Source organism: Rosa chinensis, chromosome 7 (assembly GCF_002994745.2).
Source record: "Rosa chinensis cultivar Old Blush chromosome 7, RchiOBHm-V2, whole genome shotgun sequence".
In the NCBI taxonomy this organism is placed as follows: domain Eukaryota; kingdom Viridiplantae; phylum Streptophyta; class Magnoliopsida; order Rosales; family Rosaceae; genus Rosa; species Rosa chinensis.
Window position 1 is genome coordinate 1,054,031 of NC_037094.1, and position 25,247 is coordinate 1,079,277.

At 39.4% G+C, this 25,247-nt stretch overlaps 4 protein-coding genes, 1 long non-coding RNA gene and 1 other non-coding gene across 9 annotated transcripts; 1 reads left to right on the top strand and 5 right to left on the bottom strand.

The window, feature by feature from the left end:
- Positions 1-236: 236 nt before the first annotated feature.
- LOC112176110 (cilia- and flagella-associated protein 251) lies at positions 237-2,194 on the bottom strand. Of its 3 annotated transcripts, none has more exons than XM_024313936.2 (4): positions 1,445-2,193; positions 1,193-1,234; positions 710-783; positions 240-575 (listed from the first exon to the last, which is right to left on the bottom strand). In XM_024313936.2, the coding sequence occupies exons 1-4, from the start codon at positions 2,147-2,149 to the stop codon at positions 419-421; spliced, it is 978 nt and encodes a 325-aa protein (XP_024169704.1). In that variant the 5' UTR covers positions 2,150-2,193; the 3' UTR covers positions 240-418. The 3 variants fall into 3 exon arrangements, 2 of the variants coding, with proteins under 2 accessions (XP_024169705.1, XP_024169704.1); XR_005802607.1 differs by having other exon boundaries at positions 555-575; positions 710-830; positions 1,445-2,194; XM_024313937.2 differs by lacking the exon at positions 1,193-1,234 and having other exon boundaries at positions 237-575; positions 1,445-2,194.
- A 9,219-nt stretch (positions 2,195-11,413) lies between these two features.
- Positions 11,414-11,579, bottom strand: LOC112181104. Its single transcript, XR_002928708.1, has one exon. It is a non-coding gene; the product is annotated as a U1 spliceosomal RNA (small nuclear RNA).
- Positions 11,580-13,674: 2,095 nt separating this feature from the next.
- On the top strand, positions 13,675-14,858 carry LOC112176230 (translocon at the outer membrane of chloroplasts 64-like). The gene is made up of 4 exons (XM_024314070.2): positions 13,675-13,830; positions 14,003-14,137; positions 14,239-14,475; positions 14,784-14,858. The coding sequence occupies exons 1-3, from the start codon at positions 13,765-13,767 to the stop codon at positions 14,401-14,403; spliced, it is 366 nt and encodes a 121-aa protein (XP_024169838.2). The 5' UTR covers positions 13,675-13,764; the 3' UTR covers positions 14,404-14,475; positions 14,784-14,858.
- Positions 14,859-17,550: 2,692 nt separating this feature from the next.
- Positions 17,551-20,063, bottom strand: LOC112176109 (cilia- and flagella-associated protein 251-like). The gene is made up of 4 exons (XM_024313934.2): positions 19,356-20,063; positions 19,110-19,151; positions 17,953-18,026; positions 17,551-17,818 (listed from the first exon to the last, which is right to left on the bottom strand). Exons 1-4 carry the CDS (start codon positions 20,061-20,063, stop codon positions 17,662-17,664), a joined length of 981 nt encoding a protein of 326 aa, XP_024169702.1. The 3' UTR covers positions 17,551-17,661.
- A 439-nt stretch (positions 20,064-20,502) lies between these two features.
- LOC121050303 lies at positions 20,503-22,269 on the bottom strand. The gene is made up of 3 exons (XR_005802608.1): positions 21,625-22,269; positions 21,373-21,472; positions 20,503-20,738 (listed from the first exon to the last, which is right to left on the bottom strand). It is a non-coding gene; the product is annotated as an uncharacterized LOC121050303 (long non-coding RNA).
- Positions 22,270-22,337: 68 nt separating this feature from the next.
- LOC112175641 (U3 small nucleolar ribonucleoprotein protein MPP10) lies at positions 22,338-24,833 on the bottom strand. Of its 2 annotated transcripts, XM_040509862.1 has the most exons (5): positions 24,002-24,833; positions 23,766-23,807; positions 22,922-22,995; positions 22,586-22,738; positions 22,338-22,352 (listed from the first exon to the last, which is right to left on the bottom strand). In XM_040509862.1, exons 1-4 carry the CDS (start codon positions 24,797-24,799, stop codon positions 22,591-22,593), a joined length of 1,062 nt encoding a protein of 353 aa, XP_040365796.1. In that variant the 5' UTR covers positions 24,800-24,833; the 3' UTR covers positions 22,338-22,352; positions 22,586-22,590. The 2 variants fall into 2 exon arrangements, with proteins under 2 accessions (XP_040365796.1, XP_024169117.1); XM_024313349.2 differs by lacking the exon at positions 22,338-22,352 and having other exon boundaries at positions 22,384-22,738.
- Positions 24,834-25,247: the final 414 nt, after the last annotated feature.

A 25,247-nucleotide genomic window follows, 5' to 3' on the forward strand; every position in this document is an offset into this window, starting at 1 on the left:
TAGTTCGAATTTTAAGTAATGCATTATAATGTCATAATGCATGGCTCGCTAAAAAGCATGCCAAAATATAAATGCTCAAAGACTGATGCCATAACTGGAATGTGTCAATGCGTCCTTTGCATATACACCTAGATGCAGTGCCAACTCCAAAAGCAAAAACACCAACGCTGCAGGTTACAGTGAACCTTAGCCCAATCTTGGAAACAAATAAGAATCTACAACTGCAAGGAGGTTCAGGCAACTACGAGGGAGGTTCGGGTGTTAAGGTAACGCAAAATTGAAAATTCTCATGTACACGGAAAACAACATAAAAAAAGCGCATAATTCTCATTCGTTAATATCTCGTTGGTCAGTCTACTCCAAACTATTACATACCAAACTCCAAATCCTCTACATACTGAACAAACTAATACCCAGGTTAGATCTGAGCACGCTTTCTCTTATTAGCTCCAGCCCTTTCCAAACTTTCTTTGATGCAGGAATAAGCATTGCCCGTACTTTCTTTTGCTTGTTCTGGCAGGTTCAAGGGGGTCAAAGTCTCCATTTCTTCAATTTCTGTTATATCTCTACATACTCTGAGTTGTAAAATAAAATCAGAAATCATATAAAGCAGAAGAAAAAATACTCCAGATTTTATTTAAATTACAAGAGGAAACCAAAACAGGTGATATAGGAATCTATGGCTTGAAGGAGAAAAGTAACAACTCACCTTTTTTCTTCTTCTTCTATCTGGTTCACAGGGGCAGCAATCCCTTCTTCAGTTGGTACCATATTCTTCTTTAACTGGATCAGGCAAAACGAAAAGAAGAAAATAAAGCTTAAAGGCAGAACTGCAGAAGCATAACACAACAACAATTAGCAACAAATCACCTCAAAAATATTATAGCTAGGCTGCCAAAGTTCTGAAAAATCTCATTTGCAAAACTCGTATATTCTAACATCCCGTCAAATACATGAATACCAACAATATTTGTGAACCACCCGCCAAATAAAGCAAACGGTCTTTTATAAACCATAAGCGAGACAAAGAGCACACCACTAAAGGACCGTCGAAACCGCATTGCATAATCAGAGACAAAAATTCAATCATTCAACATGATGCAAGAGCAAATACGTACACCCCGGAGATTGCAGCGATCAAACAAGAGCATAGCGAAAATAAAAAGAATAGAGGAAAGGATTTGTGCATTACCAGTTGATTAACTTGGTCCTCAGCATCAGCCATATCCCCCTCCTATGTCAAAGAGGTCAACATAAGAATGGAGAACTAAAATAAAAGAGAAAAGTTACAAGGCTAAAGCAGTTGTGTGTCAAGGGGAGAGATCAACATAATAGAGAAATAAACGTACGTACTGAAGTTTACAAGGAGGAGGGAGAAGTCAACATAACATAAAATAAAAGAGAAAAGTTACAAGACAAGCAAGCAAGAGGATTCAGTACACACCCTCTTGTCCTTTTTCCAGTCCTCATATTCTTCACGAAAAATGGGATTCTCGAGGGCGGCCTTCACAGTCTCCAAATCGTTGAGGGTGCTACACCTATCCATATGCTCTCTCACCCTTTTCAGGAAAATCTTGATGCCCCGGGAATACATAAGGCATCCGCGGAGGTGGGGAATCATCATCTCCAGGATCTCATCCTCATCGCCTTCTTTCACACTCAATCCCTTCTTCCTGGACAGTAACAACAGATCCTCGATGCAATATTGTCTCGTTGTAGGATCATCTTTTAAATCATCTATCTCCTCCTCCTCCTCCTCATCCTCCTCCTCCTCTTCCTTTTTCAAATCCAGATCCGAATCTTCTTCATCTTCAGACTCCTCCCCCGAGCCCTCCGAGCTCTCCTCCTCCTCCTCCTTCTTCTTCTCCACGCCGCGGCGGTTTGAAAGATACTCGACAACTTCTCTAACCAACTTTACGTCGATCACACTCCTACCTTTTAGGAGCTCTTCTCTGATCGCAACGCTAATCTCGCCGATCACTATTGTCCAAAAGCATTCCTTGTATTGTTTGAGGAAGGAATCGATAGCCTCGACGGCTTTTGCGCGAGATAACCCATCTAGAGCGATCGTCACCCCTTTGGATTGGACTATCCTTAACGCGTCATTGGCCTCCGGCTTCGTAAAGATTATCGGTCTCCACTCCTCCATTTTCTTTTCCGGTTTTCCTCTTCGTTTTTTCGCTCTGGTATGGTATCCTTTTATTTTGTTTTTGGTTACGAAACCTGGCACCGCTTTAGCTAAAGCCCAGGGCTTGACGGCCCAATTTTAACACATGAGAGCCCAGTCCACCAGAAATTATACCAACTCAAAATTCAAATTTATACACTAGATCGAGTAGAAAAAAATCAAAAATTGAAAGAGGTGTAAAAGTAAAAATGGATTGGAATGGTCTACTCATTTCATTTCATAACCCCTTTATATAGGGAGAGAATTACAATGGAAAGAACAATTACAATGATGACATTAACTACTGATTGGTTCGTAATCCATGCTGATTGATGTTAATCGGTAATTGCTTGATTCCCTCTCCGTCAATCACTTTGACGAAGGCACACAATATGTTTTTCCTTTAACACTCCCCCTTGTGCCAAGTCAAAGACGAAATGGTGCATGAGTTGTTGCCTCACTAAAAACCTTGTCAAGTAACAATAAAAACTCTGTGGGACAAAAATACACCTTGGTCGAAGGAAAAGAGCACAACGCACCTTTTACATTTGAGTATGACATGTGTGTGTTAGACTCCCCCTGACGTCTACACCTCCCCCTGATACTTACATTAATCTAGGGAGCTTGGAAAGTCTTCGCATTTCTATGCTTTTCACATGTTTCTCAAATGTGTCCTTAGGCAATGATTTGGTGAACAAATCTGTCACATTCTCCTCAGACCTTACTTGATTCATTTGAATCTTGAGGAGAGTCTGTTGTTGCTGATTGTAGGACAACTTTGGCGATATGTGTTTTGTGTTATCACCCTTAATATAACCTAGCTTTATCTGTTCGATGCAAGCTGCATTGTGTTCGTAAATGCAAGTAGGCTCTTCAGTGGTAGAACTCAAACCACTAGTCCCTCGAATATGTGCAATGATAGTTCTTAACCATACACACTCAAGAAACGCCTCATGTAGAACAATGATCTCTGAGTGGTTCGAGGAGGTAGCCACAAAAGTTTGCTTGGTTGATCTCCAAGATATCGCCGTGTTCCCATTGGTAAATACATAACCAGTTTGGGAACGATATGTGGGTCAGATACGTATCCAGCATCAGCAAAACCGACCAAAACGTCATTTGGCGTTTTAGTGTAGTGAGTGGAGTTTTCGCCATCAACATTTCCTTTAGGGATTGCAGTTCCATCTGCGGTCCCTCTTGTCTCTCTGTAGGGAAAGAACAGTCTCAAGTCAATAGTTCCTTTTAGGTATCGAAGATGTTCTTGATACCATTCCAGTGACGCTGCGTTGGCGCTGAGCTAAATCTAGCTAACAAGTTCACTGAGAATGCAATGTCTGGTCGAGTAAATTGGACTAAGTACAATAATGCGCCTATTGCACTTAGATAGGGAATTTCAGCTCCCAACACTTGTTCGTCATCTTCCTTTGGACGAAATGGATCCTTCCTTGCATCCAAACTTCGACCGATCATGGGAGTGCTCGCAGGATGTGCTTTGTCCATGTTATATCGCCTGACTTTTGGACATATGCAGACTGGTGGATTAATATTCCACAAACTCAGTGTTCTAGTTCAAGACCTAGATAGAATCGAGTTTTCCCAAGATCCTTCATCTCAAATTCGGATTTCAAGTAGCTTGCGGTTTCTCTTATTTCATCAAGAGTACCAGTTATGACATATACTACTATAATTTGCAAATCCGGAACTTGTTTTCTTTATGAATACGCAGGGGCATAATTCATCGTTCTTATATCCCTTCCCAATCAAGTAGTCACTTAGACGGGTATACCACATCCGTCTGGATTGTTTCAATCCGTAAAGTGAGCGTTTCAACTTAATTGCAAACGCACTCTGTGGTTTAGAGTTACTTGACTTGGGTAATGTAAGGCCATTAGGCACTTTTCATATATATCTCTGAATCTAGATCCCCATAGAGATATGCAGTAACCACATCCATGAGCTGCATTTCCAGTCCTTCGGAAATTACTAAGATAACTAAGTAGCGGAACGTTATAACGTCCATTACGGGAGAGTATGTCTCCTCGTAGTCAATTCCAGGGCGTTGTGAGAAACCTTGTGCCACAAGGCGAGCCTTGTGCCTCAGGACTTCATTCTTCTCATTACGCTTTTTGACAAAGACTCATTTATGTCCTACAGGCTTTACACTTGGTGGGGTTAGCACTACCTACCCAAATACCTGTCTCTTTGTCAGAGAATCTAATTCTACCTGGATTGATTCTTTCCATTTAGGCCAATCTGCTCTTTGTTGACATTTTTCAACAGAGCGTGGTTCGATATCATCGTGCTCTATGATTCCTTGAGCAACAGTATATATCATCAATGTGTATGGAAGATCTTTCTATCAACTCATACGTACTATCGTAATCCTTTGAGATTTCTTTGTTCTCTGGAATCATTTCAAACATCGGAGCGTCCTCCAGTATTGATTCATGGACATAACTATAATCAGAGACAATCTCATAAGAGGGATTCTATACATTGATGATTGGTTTGTGCCTTACTCACCCTCTTCTTCCTTGGGTGAGTGTCAATCGAACCAAGTGACCTCCCCCTCTTCCTTGGGGAGCCACGGCCTCAACCATACCTCCACTAAGTGCAGTTGCAGTGCCTCTATCTGCGGCACCGTGCCCTTTGTTGGGGACTTCTAACCTTGCAGGCACATTTGCAGCTGGTATATGTGATCTCGTCACTTTTACGATATCAGTAAACGCATCAGGCATCGAATCTGCTACGTTCTAAAGATCGATTATTCTTTTCACTTCACTTTCACTTTATGAAGTGCGGGGATCAAGATGAGACAGAGTGGGGACAAACCACGACAATTCCTGTCGTTCCCTTGGAAAATCCTTTTTCTTATCTCCCCCTAACGACGGGAAGACTGTCTCATCAAAGTGACAATCCGCAAATCTAGCGGTAGAGAGATCGCCTGTCAAGGGTTCTAAATAGTGGATAATTGTTGGGGATTTGTATCCAACATAAATACTTAATCGTCTCTGAGGACCCATTTTGGTGCGCTGTGGGGGCGCAATAGGCACATATACTACTCAACCAAATATGCGTAAGTGTGAAGTGTCAGGCTCATATCCAGTTACCAACTGGTACGCAGAAAATGGTTGGCTAGCTGTGGGTCTTAAACGAATAAGTAAAGCTGCGTGCAATATTGCATAACCCCATGCAGATATAGGCCGGTTGGTGCGCATAACCAATGCCCTAGCCACCATCTGTAGCCTTTTGATAGTGGCTTCTGCGAGACCATTTTGTGTATGCACATGGGGTACAGGATGCTCTACATCGATCCAAATAGATATGCAATAATCATCAAATGCTTTTGATGTAAACTCTCCAGCATTATCAAGCCTTATAGACTTGATAGGGTGATCAGGGTGGTGAGCCCTCAAACGTATAATCTCTGCTAGGAGTATTGCAGCATTTCTTGTGGACAATAAAACGACATGTGACCAGATTGTAGAAGCATCCACCAGAACCATAAAGTACTTGAATGGTCCGCATTCTGGATGTATAGGTCCACAGACATCTCTTTGTATCCTTTGTAAGAATGGAATGTTTTGTTTTGTATCTTTAGCATAGGAAGGTCTCGATCCTATTTTTGCTAAAGAGCAGGCTTTGCAAAATGAGTGATGTACCTTTGAAATAGTCAACGAGGCATAATGGGAGGGAGGTAGTGCTTCTGGTACTTCAGAAGGCAATGACTGCATTTGAGCAATACTAGAACCGACACCTTACAGTGTGGCAGATTTTTCTCCCTTTTTTTTTTTTCACTCGAAAGAAGGGATGTCCGTATGAGTTCTTGAAAAATATGGATCATCATGTCACGACCTCGGTGCCATAGGGGGTCATGCAAAAGCCTGTATGAGTCAGTGTCCCACATTTCATTGTTGGTGACAGTATAAGATTCAATGATCCGAATCGTAGTGAGGTACAGTCCACTAAATTGACTCATAAGTTTCTCTAAGATGCGTTTCCTTCCACAGTCATGAGATGTAATATCAAGGTATTCAGTTCCATTCTCACGGTGTGTTTTTACTGGATAATCGTTGGCACAAATAGCTTTGAAACATTAACAAGGTTCGATTAGCTCTTGGTGCATATAGAGCGTCTGTGACTTGAAATGTTGTGCCATTAGGCAGCAAAAATTTGGCAGTTCCTCGCCATTTTATTAGTTTTGATAATCCAATCATCGTAGTCACAGAGGAATTATAGGCTATTAGTTCAATGAATAATTGCCTATTTCTTAATATTGTGTGGGTAGTCCCACTATCATCTAAGCACTCAAGTTCTCCTCCATTCATTCCTACAAATAAATGGGAGGTATTTAGAAAATATAACTCATATTCTTTAGAGTATTTCTATTTGCGTAGAATGGTATTCTTTTCATTCTAATAATTTTTCTCTAGATGTATTGCTTTACATCTTTATAGTGCTATGTCGAACCATGTAAATATGTGTAGTAAGTAAATTTGAATAAATTCAGTGCTTTAGAATAAAATTCAAAATTTATTAATAAGCCAATGATAATCAAATCAAGGTCTTGTTCAGAAATCTTATTCATCAATCCATGATTGAAAATAAACTTTAAGACCAAACAATAGTCTAATTAAAAATGAGGCATTATGCCTTCACAACTGTCTTTGGAAAATAAAATGAATAAAGCAGATCAGTCAAGATTGAGAGCATCCATTGACTTAGCAAGTTCCTCTTTGCCATTGGAGTCTGCAACTGTAAGGTTGACGTCTAGGTCATGACCTCCTTCTTCCATATAGTGAGCCACTTGTTCTTTAGACTCTCTATACCTCTTGTAATTGGCTGCTACTCTGTTGTTTGCTTGGCAGTTCTTGTACCAATGCCCAATGAATCCACACCTATAGCATGGTTCATTGTCAACTCTTTCCTTTGGCATCTTGTTTCCATGATCCCCATGTCCCTTTCCACGTGGTGCATTGTTGCCACGTGGGTAGGGATCAGCACGTCTAAACCCCATTGCATTGGAGTTATTTCCACCTTTCATTTTTCCATAATTAGCCTCGAGAATTTTCTTTGTCCCAGTGGGCCTGGCATTGTTATTCAAGATAATCTTATTTTGTCTCTCAGCCACTTGCAGTAGGCTTATCAACTTATTGAAGGTTGTGATTCTTTTGTTGTCATAATCCAACTGATACTGGTTCGCTAGTATAAAAGCTGAATTAGGAAAGGTGGTAAGAGTCTTGTAGATCATATCATCTTCTGTGATTTCCCTTCCACAAAAATTGAGACGTGCTTTTAAGCGCAACATGTCCTTGTTGAAGTCATTGACCTTTTTATAGTCAAGCAAGCGAATTCCATTCCACTGAATAACTAGTTCTGGGAGCAAAGTATCGTGAATGTTCCTAAAACGTCCTTTAAGGGCATCCCACAGTGCTTTGGGTGTCTTCAACTGAAGGTACTCCCAGCGTAGGCTAGGATCAATATGTCGCCTCAGAAAAATTAAGGCATCTGCTTTCACCTTATTAGATAGTTCATCATCTTTGGGATCAGTAATGGTGGTAGTGTAGTCTTTTGCCATAAAGGCAGTTTCCATATCGGAAACCCAACGATGGTACTCAAGTCCTTCTGAGTCCAAAATGTCAAACTCAGGTCGAGTTGGATCAGCCATCTACATAAAACAAGAGAGAAGAACTAAATTACGCAGTCATAAAGACATCCACGTGAATTATTTTCCAAACGTATGAATTAGATTTCAAGACCAAGTTTCATAATGGTCACATTTTTTTTTTTCTCGATGCTATGTGAAAATATTTTATCACAGTAAGTGTGTGTATAATGCGCATGAATTTTCATTATCATGGCAAAATGGAATTGTATATGTTGCATTCTAAAATTAATAATAGCACATTTAATAATAAATAATAAAAACATAGCATATAATAAATTACATGGCATACTCAAATTTCACAAATATATACCAAAATATATGTATGTTACACATAATAACAGCAATAATATATCATGCGTAAAATAAAATATAAATAATAGCATAATATAAAGGCATGCTTAGGAATAATTATATAAGAGTAAATAAAATTCACAAAACATGCTCACAATTGCATAATAAAAACATAAGCAATAAAATATAAAGGATGCTTAAACATAATTATAAATCATGCTTAAATATAATGATATAAAACATAAATAATAAGGCATGCTTAAAACAATCAAAATTATCTAATTAAACATGCTTAATATAATAAAAGCATAAACAATAAAGTATAAAGCATGCTTTGTTAAAATCATAAAATAAAATAAAGAGAACATACTTGATTTCGATAAAACAATTCTAGCACACGCGCGTGTTGATGCAGGCGTGCGTAGCGATGTTTTTGGACTAGAGAAAAACTGGGCTGCTTCCTCTTTTTCAGTAATGGGCCTTGTTTTTTTTTTTTTTTTTTTGTGGGCTGTAAGCCTACTTTTTCTTTTTTTTCTTGTCTGGGCCGCAGGGCCTCTCTTTTTTTCTTTTCTTTTTCTGTTTTTTTTTTTTTCGTTTCTGGGCCGGGTGGCCTGTTTCTATATTTTTTTTTGGGTTAAATACTGTTTACTCCCTGAACTTTCACGGAAAAAACAGTTCAGTCCCTCGCTTTTTAATTTCACACGTTTACTCCTTCATCTCTCAATTTTGGACCAATAGGTCCATTCCGTTACTCTCCATCCAAAATCTCCGTTAAGTAGCTGATGTGGCAATCTCTTCCCCCCTAAAATGTCTATCATACCCTCAGTTCCTTTTTTCCTTAATTTATTTATTATTATTTTTTTAATTTTTAATCTTTCTCTCTTTTTTATTTTCATACTCGGTATCAAAACCCAGCCCAGCCCTCTGTGTGAGTATGTTCTCCTTCACCTTTTCCTTTTAGATTTTGATTCCAATCAAAGCTAGCCATCGTTGGGGTTAGGAGGTGTGGATTTGTTTCAACTTCTTCCCACCTGTGTCCAAATACCGCCAATCTTTCAATCTTCTAGGTTTTGATCACGAAAAAACCCAGAAATTTTTCATGTTCTTCAACCAGATCCAAATAAAAAAAAAATAAAAAAAAACTGAAATAGAAAAATTCATGTTCTTGAACCAAACCCAGAAATTTCCTACTAATCCTCCTCTACTGCCGCCTCCGAATCCATGCCCCAATCCCCACCGCCATCACCAACGCCACTGCTCCGCCGCCCAAAACCTTGCTTCCCAAAAACAATATCAAATCTTGTCCCTCCGTCGCCTTTCCCAGACCTTCCGAGGAGTCTCACAACTTCTCCCCCACAATGGAGTGGCAACGGAGGACTAAACGGCGATGGCGGAGGAGGTAAGTGAGCCGTGGTAGCAGAGTGCGTGGGAGATCGCGTCGAGGAGGCCACGGGTGGAAATGAGGTTGTGGCGGCAGGAGATGGAGATGTTGAGGGGAGTGGCGGCGTCATCGTCTTAGAAAGCAGGGGAGGAGCCAAAGAGACTCTCGGCCAAGTAGGGGAGATGGAGATGGAGATGTTGAGGGGAGTGGCGGCGTCATCGTCTTAGAAAGCAGGGGAGGCGCCGGAGTCGGCGACCAGGGGGCGGCTGTCGGCTTCATGCTTGGTGATGAGGCGGAGCTCCTTGAGGGCTTTGGATCGGGTCTGTTTGGAAAAGGAGCTGAGCTTCGAGACCAAAGTCCGAGCTGTTCGGAGCTTCACTTCCATTACAACTGGGATTTTGTGGCGTCGGATTGTGCTTGGATTTTGATGGGTTTGTTGGTTTTGGAGAATTGTTGGGTGTGGTTTCAATTTTCAAAAGGGTAATGTGGAATTTGGGATAAGATTGTTTGAATTTGGATAATTTCACATGCCTATCAAGAGAGAAAGGTCAAGGTGGTTTAGTTTGAAAAGGAAGTGGTAGCTGTAAAGTCAGAAAAGAGTAATCACCAACTTCTATTTATTTATTTATTGTAATCCGAAATAAATGAAGATGATGATGGTTGGTTTCTGTCCAAAACCCTTGTCGGAGTTTGACAAGAGGAGTATACCTTCACCGCAATAGGGAGATAGAGATTGAAATCTGAGCAAGGAAGAGAAATAAAGGAGAGGGGTTTAAGAAGAGAGTGAGGAAGTGAGGGCACAACGTTGAGGAGTCTCCGAGGAGGAAGTGAGGAAGAAGAAGAGATAAATAGAAAAAGGAAAAACAAAAACGCATCAAAAGAAAAACGAAAAATAAAAAAAGGAACTGAGGGTATAATAGACATTTTAGGGGGGAAGAGATTGCCACGTCAGCTACTTAACGGAGATTTTGGATGGAGAGTAACGGAATGGACCTATTGGTCCAAAATTAAGAGATGAAGGAGTAAACGTGTGAAATTATAAAGCGAGGGACTGAACTGTTTTTTCAGTGAAAGTTCAGGGAGTAAACAGTATTTAACCCTTTTTTTTAGTTTTCCTCTTTTTTTTTTTTTTGGGCCGCAATGCCTCTTTTTTTTTTTTGTGGGCCGCAGAGGCCTGTTTTTATTTTTAGGCCGGGTCTTTACTTTGGCCCGGGTCAAGTCTTTTTTTTTTTTCTCTTCGCTTCCTTCTGGTTTGCAGAAACCCCAGTTGATATCGGGGCTGGGTGGAGATGAGCGACCAGGCTGCAGGGGTCGCGTTGCTGGGGTGCGTCACGGGCTTGCAGGTACTGCCGAGGGAGGCTGCAAGGCGCGAGTGCGCAGGGTAGCGGCTGGAGAGCGCTGGGCAGGACAGCGATGGGTGAGGTAGCAGCTAAGCGGAATCGGTGAGCTGTTGTGATTGATGGCTGCTGTTGCACAAGGCTTAAGCCTAGGTGAAGGCGGGCTGATGCTCGGCTAGGAATTTTTTGTTTTGTTTTGTTGTTGGAGGCGGCAGCAAAAGAAGAAACTATTTTTTCTTCTAGGGTTTTTTTTCTTTTTGACTGAAAGAAAACTAAAAAATTAGGATTTTTTTTTTTTGGCTATTTGCTCTGAGCATGCTGATAACGTGTAAAAGTAAAAATGGATTGGAATGATCTACTCATTTCATTTGATAACCCCTTTATATAGGGAGAGAATTACAATGGAAAGAACAATTACAATGATGACATTAACTACTGATTGATTCGTAATCCATGCTGATTGATGTTAATCGGTAATTGCTTGATTCCCTATCCGTCAATTACTTTGACGAAGGCACACAATATGTTTTTCCTTTAACAAGAGGAAAGATTTTATTCTTTTTCTTCAAGTAGGGACTGCGCGAACGCAAGCCCCCATGGTAAGAAATTATGACGTTGGCTCTCCTACTATGAGGAGACCATAGATGAGCACCCCTCCTAAGTGCAACGGAAGTCACAAGTCTAGGGCTCTAGGCCATGTTCTTGATCGCCCATTGACCCCGTTCAGGTAAGTAAAGAGGAAAGATTGAAACAAAAGTATACCAACTCAAAATTCAAATCTTTAGAATGTCGACTAGAATAGAAAAAATTGGACGGGTCAAAAATTGAATCAAAATTATACTATTTTAGAAATATTGAGGCTTCTTGGTGATCGAGGAACAACTCCTAGATTTAATCCAGATCACAAGTTTCTTTCCTACCGACGAAACACATCTACAAATATTTCTGGATTATTAAAGTTTTATCTTGACTTCCCATTCTTACAGAGGAAACAAATCTAGAAAGTTTTCTCTTGATTTTCCTTTCCTACGTAGGAAACAAATCTAGAAAGTTTTATCTTGATCTTCCTTTCCTACAGAGGAAACATAGGGTCTTTCTAAATGTACCCAGCAAATATCTAAGTATACCCAGCAGATTTTTCACACCCATCAAAATCATAGAATCTCTAACTACACCCAGCAAGTTTCCAATAATACCCTTATTTTTAATTAAACCCAACAAACTCATTACACCCAACAAAACCTAAATCATTCATGAAGATAAACTCCACAGCACATCCTTTGTTCTTTTGAAATGGTTTGGTATTCTATATTGACCTTCTTAACGTTCATCTAGTAACATGGATGCATACCCACTCCCAAACTCAAAAATGCCACTAATCTTTGACTTGGTCTGATGATCATTATTCATTTTCTCATCGCTGCCAACTGCAAAGTCTTAATTAGTTAAACAAGATCATCTTAATTAGTTCCAGTACACCTTGCTCTATTACTCTCTTTTAATATAGGGGAAGAATTGATGTTTGAGTTTGAGAAAGGCCCCGATCACAAGCCTGCTCTCATTGCCATTAATCTCATCTAATCGGATCCCACCGCGCTTGAGCCAAAAGCTGACTAATTGTATAATACCAATGGGCAATGGCATGTTTACTGCAATGTTTGGGAATTAACTTCATGCGGAGACATTTAAGACAAGCAGTAGCCAGTAGGTATAGAAGAACTATATTTCATTTCAGCAATGCCTGATCAATCAACCATTACTATGACCACGATTGATAGATACTAGTAGGGTTTCCTGAATCTTATTGTTTAGATAATATATTCATACTGGATTCGATAAAAAATAAAAAAGTAAAAATTTCAGTCCTACAAAAATTCTGTTGGTAATTTCGAAGTCCATAATTTTCTTCTCGAAACTCTAGACTAGGGTTCGCTTGTTCTTGAAGGAGAGCTTTTCTCAAAATCATTAAGCCACGAAAAAGATTTTCTTGGTCAGTTTGCCCATCAGATGATCCCTCACTAGCATGTTCGTTCTTCTTCAGGTGGAGTATCTATGCAAGGCATGCCTTGCTATTTGAAATTTCTAGGAATTAGCCCATTTTTCCAGCCACATACCTTATCTTTCGGGTGAAGAATGAAGGATTTGTTGTGGAGTTTATCATCATGGATGATTTAGGTTTTGCTGGGTGTAATGGCTTTTGCTGGGTTTAATTGAAAATAAGGGTATTATTGGAAACTTGCTAGGTGTAGTTAGAGATTCTATGATTTAGCTGGGTGTAAAAAATTTGCTGGGTATACTTAGATATTTGCTGGGTACATTTAGAAAGACCCGAAACATATTGGGCACGGGCGGATCCAGCCACGGGCCAGGTAGGGCTCAAGCCCCACCGGACTTTTTGGGCCCAAAAAAAGAACTAGGTATATATGTTGGGTTTTTTTTTTTTTTTTTCTTTTCGGGGAACACTCTTTTCCTCTCTCAAGCCTCCTGAAGTGACCGAACTACGGACTCCCGAACTCCAGCGCTGTTCCTTCACTTCTCCTCCTCCTCTCCGTCTCCGGCTCATTAAGCATTTGCATTGAATTAGTGACATATCATTTAGATGTAAAATTTCCACTTACATGACTCCAATCCCTCTTCGTTGTAGATATAGAAACCTATGGTTATTTGAATTGTACAATCTAAGATAATACATATTCAATTTTGCTCTGGTTTTATTTGATCGGTTGTATTGTACATTTTTATAGATTTTTCATAAGGAGGCAGTTTCTCATTTTCTGTCATTCGATTGTCTTCTTGTTTTGTGCTTCCTTTGAACAGACATGAGTTCAAACAAAATCATGACGAATGGATTAATTTGGTGAAGCCTACTTTGGATCCTGCTACTTCAGCTCAGATATGTGGGCCACCGGAGTCATCAGATATGGAGGTTGAGATCGGCAAGTCCATTAAAAATGAATTGCATGCAGCTGTCAACTCTCTATTGAAGGTATTATTATCTGTTATTAACTAGTCGATGTTTTCCTTATGAATGTTGTGTAGTCATATAGATACATGAATGGCACCCTAATTGTACTATTTAAGCTAGATTACTGCTTTTTCATCTGTTTATCTATATTTTCTTTGAGTGGGCTCATTTCATGTTTAATTTTCTTTTGTAGGATGATGGGATTCTGGTGATCCCGACCGTGGCAGATCCTCCTTCAAAACTTGGTGGGAAGACTCTCCTCTCTGATGAATTCCGTAGTCGTGCTTTTGGTTTGTTAAGTATTGCAAGCCTATCAGGTTGCTGTCAGGTGAAAATCTTCCTCCCTCCCTCTCCCTCCCTCCCTCTCTCTCTGTTCATAGTAGTGTAGTTTCTGTTTCTTTTAATGACCTTTGTTATTTTGATCTCCAGGTCACAATACCACTTGGACTTCATAACAAGAATCCTGTTTCAGTTTCTTTTATAGCCAGGCATGGGGGTGATCGCTTTTTACTAGATACATTGCAGACAATGTACACATCTTTACAGGAGCAGGCTGATCTTGTTACAAATGAAGTCGAAGATGGAGGATTATGAAGTCATAGAGCAGATTGGGAGAGGGGCTTTTGGAGCCGCTTTTCTTGTTCTTCACAAGGGACAGAGGAAGAAGTAAGAGTATTTTCTATTTTGCTTTGAAAGGGAATTTGTCTTTAGTTATAAGCATGCAGGTTTTGTCATATGCAAGATAATTCTGCAGAATTTAGCGTGTGAAAAGATTAGTGGGATTATAGGGCCTGCCTGTATGTGTCTTTTTACGATCCACAAAATTCACATCACAGGGGATGAAATTTTCACAAGGGATGTTTGAGAACCATAATTTCTCCAGTTGATAAGACAACTGGTATCTAGCTCATATTTGCGAATTTCGTTTTATTATTGATTGTATCTATTTATGATTATATTTTTTTTTCCAATAGGTATGTGTTAAAGAAGATTCGTTTATCTAAGCAAACGGAGAAGTTCAAACGCACAGCTCACCAAGAGGTTGCTTTCTCCAAAAATGTTGAACTGTGTGTCGTCTCTTATTTTTCTTTTATATTGTTCCATTTTTTGTACAAGGGTCTGGTCCCTGTTAAAGGGTTAGGCTTTTTTTTTTTTTGACCATTAGATTATTATCATTTATTATTGTCACAACATATGTAACTAGTCAATTTTGTTTCTCTAAATATTCTCTGTTGTAGCAATTCTAAGCTTTGAGCTGAGCTTTAAAGCATTTGATCATGGTTGAGCAAAGCCATTATGATAGCATTTTCTCCAACTTCTTAATTTCTTTTTGGTAGTTCGAATTTTTAGTAATGCATTATAATGTCATAATGCATGGCTCGCTAAAAAGCATGCCAAAATATAAATGCTCAAAGACTGATGCCATAACTGGAATGTGTCAATGCGTCCTTTGCATATACACCTAGATGCAGTGCCAACTCCAAAAGCAACAACACCAACGCCTACACTGCAGGTTACAGTGAACCTTAGCCCAATCTTGGAAACAAATAAGAATCTACAACTGCAAGGAGGTTCAGGCAACCACAAGGGAGGTTCGGGTGTTAAGGTAACGCAAAATTGAAAATTCTCATGTAAACGGAAAACAAAATTTAAAAAAAGCGCATAATTCTCATTTGTTAATATCTCGTTGGTCAGTCTACTCCAAACTATTACAAACCAAACTCCAAATCCTCTACATACTAAACAAACTAATACCCAGGTTAGATCTGAGCAAGCTTTCTCTTATTAGCTCCACCCCTTTCCAAACTTTCTTTGATGCAGGAATGAGCATTGCCCATACTTTCTTTTGCTTGTTCTGGCAGGTTCAAGGGGGTCAAAGTCTCCATTTCTTCAATTTCCGTTATATCTCTACATACTCTGAGTTGTAAAACAAAATCAGAAATCATATAAAGCAGAAGAAAAAATACTCCAGATTTTATTTAAATTACAAGAGGAAACCAAAAAAGGTGATATAGGAATCTATGGCTTGAAGGAGAAAAGTAACAACTCACCTTTTTTCTTCTTCTTCTATCTGGTTCACGGGGGCAGCAATCCCTTCTTCTTCAGTTGGTACCATATTCTTCTTTAACTGGATCAGGCAAAAAGAAAAGAAGAAAATAAAGCTTAAATGCAGAACTGCAGAAGCATAACACAACAACAATTTGCAACAAATCACCTCAAAAATATTATAGCTAGGCTGCCAAAGTTCTGAAAAATCTCATTTGCAAAACTCGTATATTCTAACATCCCGTCAAATACATGAATACCAACAATATTTGTGAACCACCCGCCAAATAAAGCAAACGGTCTTTTATAAACCATAAGCGAGACAAAGAGCACACCACTAAAGGACCAGCGAAGTGCTTCAGAAAAGTACCAACATCAGTCAATCCATCAAAAAATTTTAAACCAAATCTCAGTTACAGGGGGACAAGAGTCAAATCTTGCTTTGTTCAGAGATTTCCCAATAAATTTGGAGGGAAAAGGGCAGTGCAGACACAATATCAAGTGCCGAAGGAGGCATTATAGCACGCAAACCTCTTTCAGCACTTAAAGAAGCACAATATGAAGTGCCGAAAGAATAGGTTTTGGAGATCAGATCAGAAAGAGGTTTGCAGATAAAATAGTAGGTAACAACTAACGGTGGTTTCATTTTTTTTTTTCCCTCTTTTCCTCTAGAATGAAATAGACAGAACCTAGTGGCAGGGATGAGAATAACACAAATCAGAAACAATCCAGATGCACAAAGCATAGGTTTTGGAGATCAGATCAGAAAGAGGTTTGCAGATAAAATAAGTAGGTAACAACTAACAGCGGTTTCATTTTTTCCGCTTTTTCTCTAGAATGAAATAGACAGAACCTAGCGGCAGGGATGAGAATTAACACAAATAGACAGAACCTAGCGGTTCCAAAATTGAAGTACCGCTCATGGGAGTGGCTCCGAAGCTTATCAAAAATTGAGAAGGATCTCCCATGGATAATTTTTGGAGACTTTAATGAAATTTTATATCCGCATGAGAAAAATGGTGGACCGAAAAAGATCAAATCAAAGATAAAGGCATTCAAGAATGTCGTCAAAGAATGTGGTCTTTGTGATGACATGCCTTTTGAGGGTGGTAAATTTACTTGGAGGAAAGATAACATTAAGCAGAGACTTGATAGAGGATTGGTCTGAATTATTGTTTGATCTGAAAAGTTTTTTGAGCATTAGATTGTTATCATTTATTATTGTCACAACATATGTAACTAGTCAATTTTGTTTCTCCAAATATTCTCTGTTGTAGCAATTCTAAGCTTTGAGCTGAGCTTTAAAGCATTTGATCATGGTTGAGCAAAGCCATTATGATAGCATTTTCTCCAACTTCTTAATTTCTTTTTGGTAGTTCGAATTTTTAGTAATGCATTATAATGTCATAATGCATGGCTCGCTAAAAAGCATGCCAAAATATAAATGCTCAAAGAGTACTGATGCCATAACTGGAATGTGTCAATGCGTCCTTTGCATATACACCTAGATGCAGTGCCAACTCCAAAAGCAACAACACCAACGCCTACACTGCAGGTTACAGTGAACCTTAGCCCAATCTTGGAAATTAAACAAATAAGAATCTACAACTGCAAGGAGGTTCAGGCAACTACAAGGGAGGTTCGGGTGTTAAGGTAACGCAAAATTGAAAATTCTCATGTAAACGGAAAACAAAATAAAAAAAAGCGCATAATTCTCATTTGCTAATATCTCGTTGGTCAGTCTACTCCAAACTATTACATACCAAACTCCAAATCCTCTACATACTAAACAAACTAATACCCAGGTTAGATCTGAGCAAGCTTTCTCTTATTAGCTCCACCCCTTTCCAAACTTTCTTTGATGCAGGAATAAGCATTGCCCATACTTTCTTTTGCTTGTTCTGGCAGGTTCAAGGGGGTCAAAGTCTCCATTTCTTCAATTTCCGTTATATCTCTACATACTCTGAGTTGTAAAATAAAATCAGAAATCATATAAAGCAGAAGAAAAAATACTCCAGATTTTATTTAAATTACAAGAGGAAACCAAAACAGGTGATATAGGAATCTATGGCTTGAAGGAGAAAAGTAACAACTCACCTTTTTTCTTCTTCTTCTATCTGGTTCACGGGGGCAGCAATCCCTTCTTCAGTTGGTACCATATTCTTCTTTAACTGGATCAGGCAAAAAGAAAAGAAGAAAATAAAGCTTAAATGCAGAACTGCAGAAGCATAACACAACAACAATTTGCAACAAATCACCTCAAAAATATTATAGCTAGGCTGCCAAAGTTCTGAAAAATCTCATTTGCAAAACTCGTATATTCTAACATCCCGTCAAATACATGAATACAAGGTGAACTACCCGCCAAATAAAGCAAACGGTCTTTTATAAACCATAAGCGAGGCAAAGAGCAGACAATAAAAGACCAGCAAAGTGCTTCAGAAAAGTACCAACATCACTCACTCCATCAAAAATTTGTAAACCAAATCTCATTTACAGAGGGGAAAAGAGCCAAATCTTGCTTTGTTCAAAGATTTCCCAATAAATTTGGAGGGAAAAGGGCAGTGCAGACACAATATTAAGTGCCGAAGGAGGCACTATAGCCCGCAAACCTCTTTCAGCACTTAAAGAAGCAGAATATTAATTGCCGAAAGAATAGGTTTTGGAGATGAGATCAGAGGGAGGTTTTCAGATAAAATAGTAGGTAACAACTAACAGGGGTTTCATTTTTTTTCTTTTTCTTTCTTTCCAGAATGAAATAGACAGAACCTAGTGGCAGGGATGAGATTGACACGAATGAGAAACAATCCAGATGCACAAATTCCAATGTGAAATTGTTTGCAAATGTCCAAAAATGATTAAAAAGTATGCCTCATTTTTATATTATTAGGCGAATGTCCAATGTGAAATTGTTTGCAAATGTCCAAGGCTTCTACCTCACAAAACCAAGAGCACACTGATATAACAAACCCCATTTTCCATACACCAAAATGAATTCCAACTGGTTCGAGCAACGCAATCCCAACACCCTCCTCATTTCTAAACAAAACCAAGCCGCCCCGAAACCGCATTGCATAATCAATTTCTAAACAAAACCAAGCCGTCGAAACCGCATTGCATAATCAGAGACAAAAATTCAATCATTCAACATGATGCAATAGCAAATACGTACACCCCGGAGATTGCAGCGAGCCAGCGATCAAACAAGAGCATAGCGAACATAAAAAGAATAGAGGAAAGGATTTGTGCATTACCAGTTGATTAACTTGGTCCTCAGCATCAGCCATATCCCCCTCCTATGTCAAAGAGGTCAACATAAGAATGGAGAAATAAAATAAAAGAGAAAAGTTACAAGGCTAAAGCAGTTGTGTGTCAAGGGGAGAGATCAACATAATAGAGAAATAAACGTACTGAAGTTTACAAGGAGGAGGGAGAAGTCAACATAACAAAATAAAAGAGAAAAGTTACAAGACAAGCAAGCAAGAGGATTCAGTACACACCCTCTTGTCCTTTTTCCAGTCCTCATATTCTTCACGAAAAATGGGATTCTCGAGGGCGGCCTTCACAGTCTCCAAATCGTTGAGGGTGCTACACCTATCCATATGCTCTCTCACCCTTTTCAGGAAAATCTTGATGCCCTGGGAATACATAAGGCATCCGCGGAGGTGGGGAATCATCATATCCAGGATCTCATCCTCATCGCCTTCTTTCACACTCAATCCCTTCTTCCTGGACAGTAACAACAGATCCTCGATGCAATTTTGTCTCGTTATAGGATCATCTTTTAAATCATCTATCTCCTCCTCCTCCTCCTCCTCCTCCTCCTCATCCGATTCCTCTTCCTTTTTCAAATCCAGATCCGAATCTTCTTCATCTTCAGACTCCTCCCCCGAGCCCTCCGAGCTCTCCTCCTCCTCCTTCTCCTTCTCCACGCCGCGGCGGTTTGAAAGATACTCGACAACTTCTCTAACCAACTTTACGTCGATCACACTCCTACATTTTAGGAGCTCTTCTCTGATCGCAACGCTAATCTCGCCGATCACTATTGTCCAAAAGCATTCCTTGTATTGTTTGAGGAAGGAATCGATAGCCTCGACGGCTTTTGCGCGAGATAACCCATCTAGAGCGATCGTCACCCCTTTGGATTGGACTATCCTTAACACGTCATTGGCCTCCGGCTCCGTCAAGATTATCGGTCTCCACTCCATCTATCTGGCTCTATCTGATATCCCGATCTCTTTCTTTTCCTCTTCTTGTTTTAGGTTAGGATATTATTCCTGGAGTGGGTGGGTTCTTTAGGGCTCAAGGCCTTTTTTTTTTTTTTTCCCTGAATATTATTATTAGTATGTTCAGGATTGGGAGTTTAGTATGTAATAGTTTGGAAAAAACCGACCTTGAGATATTAACAAATGAGAATTATGCGGTTTTTTGTTTTGTTTTTCGATTACATGAGAATTTTGCGTTACCTTAGCTCCCTAACCTCCCTTGTACGTAGTTGTAGATTGCCTGGAAATCATGTCTATTTCTTCTAAATTTGTTACCAAGATTGGGCTAAGGATCACTGTAACCTGCGCCGTAGGCGTTGGTGTTGCTTTTGGGAGTTGGCACTGCATCTGGGTATAATGCAAAGGATCACATCCCAATTAAAGAGGAAACCACTTTGCTTTCTGCTGTAAAGAACAAAGAGTACAAACAATTAAGTTTTACTAAGAAACATAAGAATTCATGTTACAATCTTATCTCTCGCACCCACAGGCAACATATAAAATGAGAAGCAACTTTTCCTTGTATAAGTTTGACTTACCACTGATGGGAGCAGGAATGTTAACTGATGAAATTGGAAAATCTTGTGTGGCAAGAGGTCCACTGTCCTTGGAAATGACCTGTAAATGAAACAATTCATCAGTAAACTTCAAACGAAATAACAAGAAAACAGAAAGAATGTGGAATGTGGTGTGAGTGTATCTGATTGGTGACTCATAGGAAAATAAATACTCGTGAGTTGTGACCAGCTCCAACACAAGGAGATCTTATGTTTATCTTCACATTGCTGAGATTTTTGACAAATAAAGGCAGAGCGATGTGTTAAGAATATTAGTGCCCCAGAAATGTGGTATGTGATTAAAGACTTGATGAAGCACATTGAATATTGATTGTAGGAAGTCCTCTTATTCTGGAATTTAAGGGCTTTCCTTTCATCAAACACATCCAAGTGAATATGAAGATCATCAAATAGCAACCCTCTAAAAGCTCAAGCAAAGTGATGAGAAAAGACTCTCTGGACATGTTCCTAACCAATCAAAGATGCCTGTATTTGCCTGTGTCTACAGTACTCTAATAATTGTAAACACTAAAAGGAGCACGGACCTTGACAATGTTGTTCAAGGTCAGATTAAGATAACATGCAGAATGCGAGGGGGAAAACATGGCAACCTGATAAAAAAAACATTTCCCATGGTGTTGATTGTGACATTAGTATCTAAATGTAACTGTAAATGAGACATCGGAAAACCCAACCTTCTGCAGAACAAAAACTGCACCCACAAAGATGCTCTTCCCAAACTCCCTCGGAAAGGGCTTTGCGGTGGATGGTGGAACCAATTGTACCTGTAGGATCCTGAAGCCAAAACTTCAGCCACACACATTGCTATCTCTAATGGCACAACGTTAAAAGCTCAGGGAGCAAATCTATTTCTTATTTTACGAAAGCTAAGACCGACAAATGACCACAGAAAAACCACACGTTTATAATTTCATATATACACTGACCTTCAAAATGATCATAGCAAGACAATTTGGGGTGCAAGATTTGATCATAGCAACAATCTAATCAACCAGCAAGCACAGAACACCACACGAATAAGATTTTGTATTATCCTGCAGATTTTAAATATGCACATGTTCCTGAACCAACGAATAAAAGAGCAGCCGCTGCTGCTGAAAGATTGAGGAAGTTATTTCTTCAATAGGTGATCAAGTCCATGCACAATTTTGGAAAGCACAAGAAAAAGTTGCTGAAAATCGTCAAAGTTCACTCTTGCCCTGAAAGACCAATTCATACAGTTGACAATTTGCACAGCAGTTCTGAACTTCTGATGAGAAGGGATGCTTTTAAGGGGTCTGAATTATTGTTTGATCTGATAAGTTTTTTGAGCATTAGATTATTATTGTTCACAGTTGTCAAAATATATGTAACTAGTCAATGTTGTTTCTCTAAATATCAGCTGAGCTTTAAAGATCATGATTCAGCGAAGCCATTATGATATCATTTTCTCCAACTTAATTTCTTTTTGGTAGTTCAAATTTTGGGAATGCATTATAAATTCTAACGTACGTCATAATGCATGGCTCACGCAATAGCATGCCGAAATGATGCTCAACGACGGATGCAATAATTGGAATGTGATCCTTTGCATACATCCCAAAGATGCAGTGCCAACTCCCAAAGCAACAACGCCGACGCCTAAACTGCAGATTACAGTGATCCTCAGCCAAATCTTGGAAACAAAATAAGAAGAAGTAAAGGTCATGACATGATTTTAAGGCAATCTACAACTAAATTAGGAGAGGTTAGGGAGCTAACGCTAACGTAACGCAAAATTCTCATATAAACGAGGAACAAAACAAAAAACTGAATAATTCTAATTTGTTAATATCTTGTTGGTCAGTCTATTCCAAACTATTACATACTAGACTCCCATATCCTCAACCTGCTAAACAAACTTAATACCCGGGCTAGATCTGGGAAAGCTTTCTCTTATTAGCTCCACCCCTTTCCAAACTTTCTTTGATAGCATTGCCCGTACTTTCTTCTGCTTGTTCTGGCAGGTTCAAGGGGGTCAAAGTCTCCATTTCTTCAATTTCCATTATATCTCCACATACTCTGAATTGTAAATAAAATCAGAAATTATATAAAGCACAATAAGAGATACTCCAAATTTTATATAAATTTACAACTCATATAAAGCAGAATAAAAGATACTCCAAATTTTATATAAATTACAAGAGGAAACCAAAAACGGTGATAAAGGAACCTATGGCTTGAAGGAGAAAAGTAACAACTCACCTTTTTTCTTGTTTTATCTGGTTCATGGGGGCAGCAATCGCTTCTTCCTTAGTTGGCACCATATTCTTCTTTAACTGGATCAGGCAAAAAGAAAAGAAGAAAAATAAGCTTAAATGCAGAACTGCAGAAGCATATATAACACAACAACATCAGCAACAAACACCTCAAAAATATAATAGCTAGGCTGCCAAAGTTCTGAAAAATCCCATTTGCAAAACTCGTATATTCTAACATCCCGTCAAATACATGAATATCAAGAATCTTTTTGAACCACCTGCCAAATAAAAGCAAACGGTCTTTTATAGACCATAAGCGAGGCAAAAAAGACCGGGAAAGTGCTTCAAAAAAGTACCAACATTAGTCAATCCATCAAAAATTTGTAAATCGAATCTCCTTTACAGAAGGGAAAACAGTCAAATCTGCTTTGTTCAAATATTTCCCAATAAATTTGAAGGGAAAAGGGCAGTGCAGACACAATATTAAGTGACAGAAGAGGCACTATAGCCTGCAAATCTTGACTTATGGTCCATACTTTGGATAACACTCTCCCAAAGAGAATTAACTGGAAAAACTAGCATCACTTAAAAGCTACTTTATATTCTGGAAAGAATAGGTTTTGGAGATGGATCAGATCAAAAAGAGGTTCGCAGATAAAATAGTTGGTAACAACTAGCAAGGTTTTCATGGTCCAGACTAACAACCAATGAACCTAAGAACCCAACAACCTAAAAACAACATATTTATGAACCTAGGAAGCCTAGCAATCTCTAAACGTACAATACTAAAGTTGATCCTTAATGGTATTTATTTCAGCCAAAAAGAAAAGGATTTGTGCATGCATTACCTGATGATTAACTTGGTCCTTAGCATCAGCCACATCCTCCATCTGTTTCAAAGGGGTCAACATAAGACAACTAGGAATGGAGAAATAAAATAAAAGAGAAAAGTTACAAGGCTAAAGCAGTTGTGTGTCAAAGAGATCAACATAATAGAGAAATAGAAGTTTACAAGGAGAAGTCAACATAACAAAACTCAAAGTTACAAGACAAGTAAACAAGAGGATTGGGGTGAAGAACACACCCTACTGGTACTGGTCTTCTCCTTTTTCCAGTCCTCATATTCTTCACGAAAAATGCTATTCTCGAGGGCGGCCTTCACCGTCTCCAAATCGTTGAGGGTGCTACACCTATCAATATGCTCTCTCACCCTTCTCAGGAAAATCATGATGCCCTTGGTATACATGAGGCATCCGCGGAGGTAGGGAATCATCATATCCAGGATCTCATCCTCCTCGCCTTCTTTCACACTCAATCCCTTCTCACTGGACAGTACCACCAAATCCTCGATGCATTCTTGTCTCGTTATTGGATCATCTTTTAAATCATCTATCTCCTCCTCCTCATCAGCCACCACCTCCGTTTCCCCCTCCGCCACCACCACCACCTCCATATCATCAGAATCCTCATCCGAATCCTCTTCCTTTTTCAAATCCTGATCCGAATCTTCTTCATCTTCAGACTCCTCCCCCGAGCCCTCCGAGCTCTCCTCCTCCTCATCCTTCTTCTTCTCCTCTAAACCTTCCACCTTCTTCTTCTTCTCCACGCCGCGGCGGTTTGAAAGATACTCGACAACTTCTCTAACCAACTTTACGTCGATCACATTCCTAGATTTTAGGAGCTCTTCTCTGATCGCAAAGCTGATCTGGCGGATCACTATTGTCCAAAAGCATTCCTCGTATTGATTGAGGAACGAATCGATAACCTCGATGGCTTTTGCACGAGATAATCCATCTAGAGCGATCGTCACCCCGTTCGATTGGACTTGCCTGAACACGTCATTGGCCTCCGGCTCCGTCAAGATTATCGGTCTCCACTCCATCTCTCTGGCTCTATCTGATACCCCTCTCTTTCTTTTCCAGTTTTCCCCTTCTTCTTTTTCCTCTGGCATCCTTTTATACTCGGACCCACCTATTTCGGTTTAGGTTAGGAAACCCGGCGCCGGCTTTAGCTAAGCCCAGGCTTTACGGCCCAAATTTAATTTGTTAAGATTTCTCGTTTTCAAAAGTCCATTACTTGGCTTTGGACTTTTTGCAATGTCACTAGCCCAAACTACGCATGTCTGCCTCATTTTTGCAGTAATTTGCAGAATTCATGCGACTACGGTGGCTCCGAAATATCGTCCTGCCTTCTTGGTGAGAAGAATTCCTAGACTTAATCCAGATCACAAGTTCTTTCCTACTGAGGAAACATATCTAGAAATATATTATTAAAGTTTTATCTTGACTTTCCTTTCTTACATAGGAAACAAATCTAGAAAGTTTTCTCTT

What these genes read in the sequence shown, in the direction of transcription:
- LOC112176110 (XM_024313936.2), bottom strand. Translation starts at nt 2,149, where the DNA reads ATGGAGGAGTGGAGACCGATAATCTTTACGAAGCCGGAGGCCAATGAC. An exon ending in AGGACCAAGTTAATCAACTG is followed by an intron (nt 784 to 1,192) that starts GTAATGCACAAA and finishes TGCCTGATCCAG; the next exon opens with TTAAAGAAGAATATGGTACC. An exon ending in ATAGAAGAAGAAGAAAAAAG is followed by an intron (nt 576 to 709) that starts GTGAGTTGTTAC and finishes TTTACAACTCAG; the next exon opens with AGTATGTAGAGATATAACAG.
- LOC112176230 (XM_024314070.2), top strand. Translation starts at nt 13,765, where the DNA reads ATGGAGGTTGAGATCGGCAAGTCCATTAAAAATGAATTGCATGCAGCT. An exon ending in CTGTCAACTCTCTATTGAAG is followed by an intron (nt 13,831 to 14,002) that starts GTATTATTATCT and finishes TTTCTTTTGTAG; the next exon opens with GATGATGGGATTCTGGTGAT. An exon ending in GCCTATCAGGTTGCTGTCAG is followed by an intron (nt 14,138 to 14,238) that starts GTGAAAATCTTC and finishes TTTGATCTCCAG; the next exon opens with GTCACAATACCACTTGGACT.
- LOC112176109 (XM_024313934.2), bottom strand. Translation starts at nt 20,063, where the DNA reads ATGGAGTGGAGACCGATAATCTTGACGGAGCCGGAGGCCAATGACGTG. An exon ending in AGGACCAAGTTAATCAACTG is followed by an intron (nt 18,027 to 19,109) that starts GTAATGCACAAA and finishes TGCCTGATCCAG; the next exon opens with TTAAAGAAGAATATGGTACC. An exon ending in ATAGAAGAAGAAGAAAAAAG is followed by an intron (nt 17,819 to 17,952) that starts GTGAGTTGTTAC and finishes TTTACAACTCAG; the next exon opens with AGTATGTAGAGATATAACGG.
- LOC112175641 (XM_040509862.1), bottom strand. Translation starts at nt 24,799, where the DNA reads ATGGAGTGGAGACCGATAATCTTGACGGAGCCGGAGGCCAATGACGTG. An exon ending in AGGACCAAGTTAATCATCAG is followed by an intron (nt 22,996 to 23,765) that starts GTAATGCATGCA and finishes TGCCTGATCCAG; the next exon opens with TTAAAGAAGAATATGGTGCC. An exon ending in CAGATAAAACAAGAAAAAAG is followed by an intron (nt 22,739 to 22,921) that starts GTGAGTTGTTAC and finishes TTTACAATTCAG; the next exon opens with AGTATGTGGAGATATAATGG.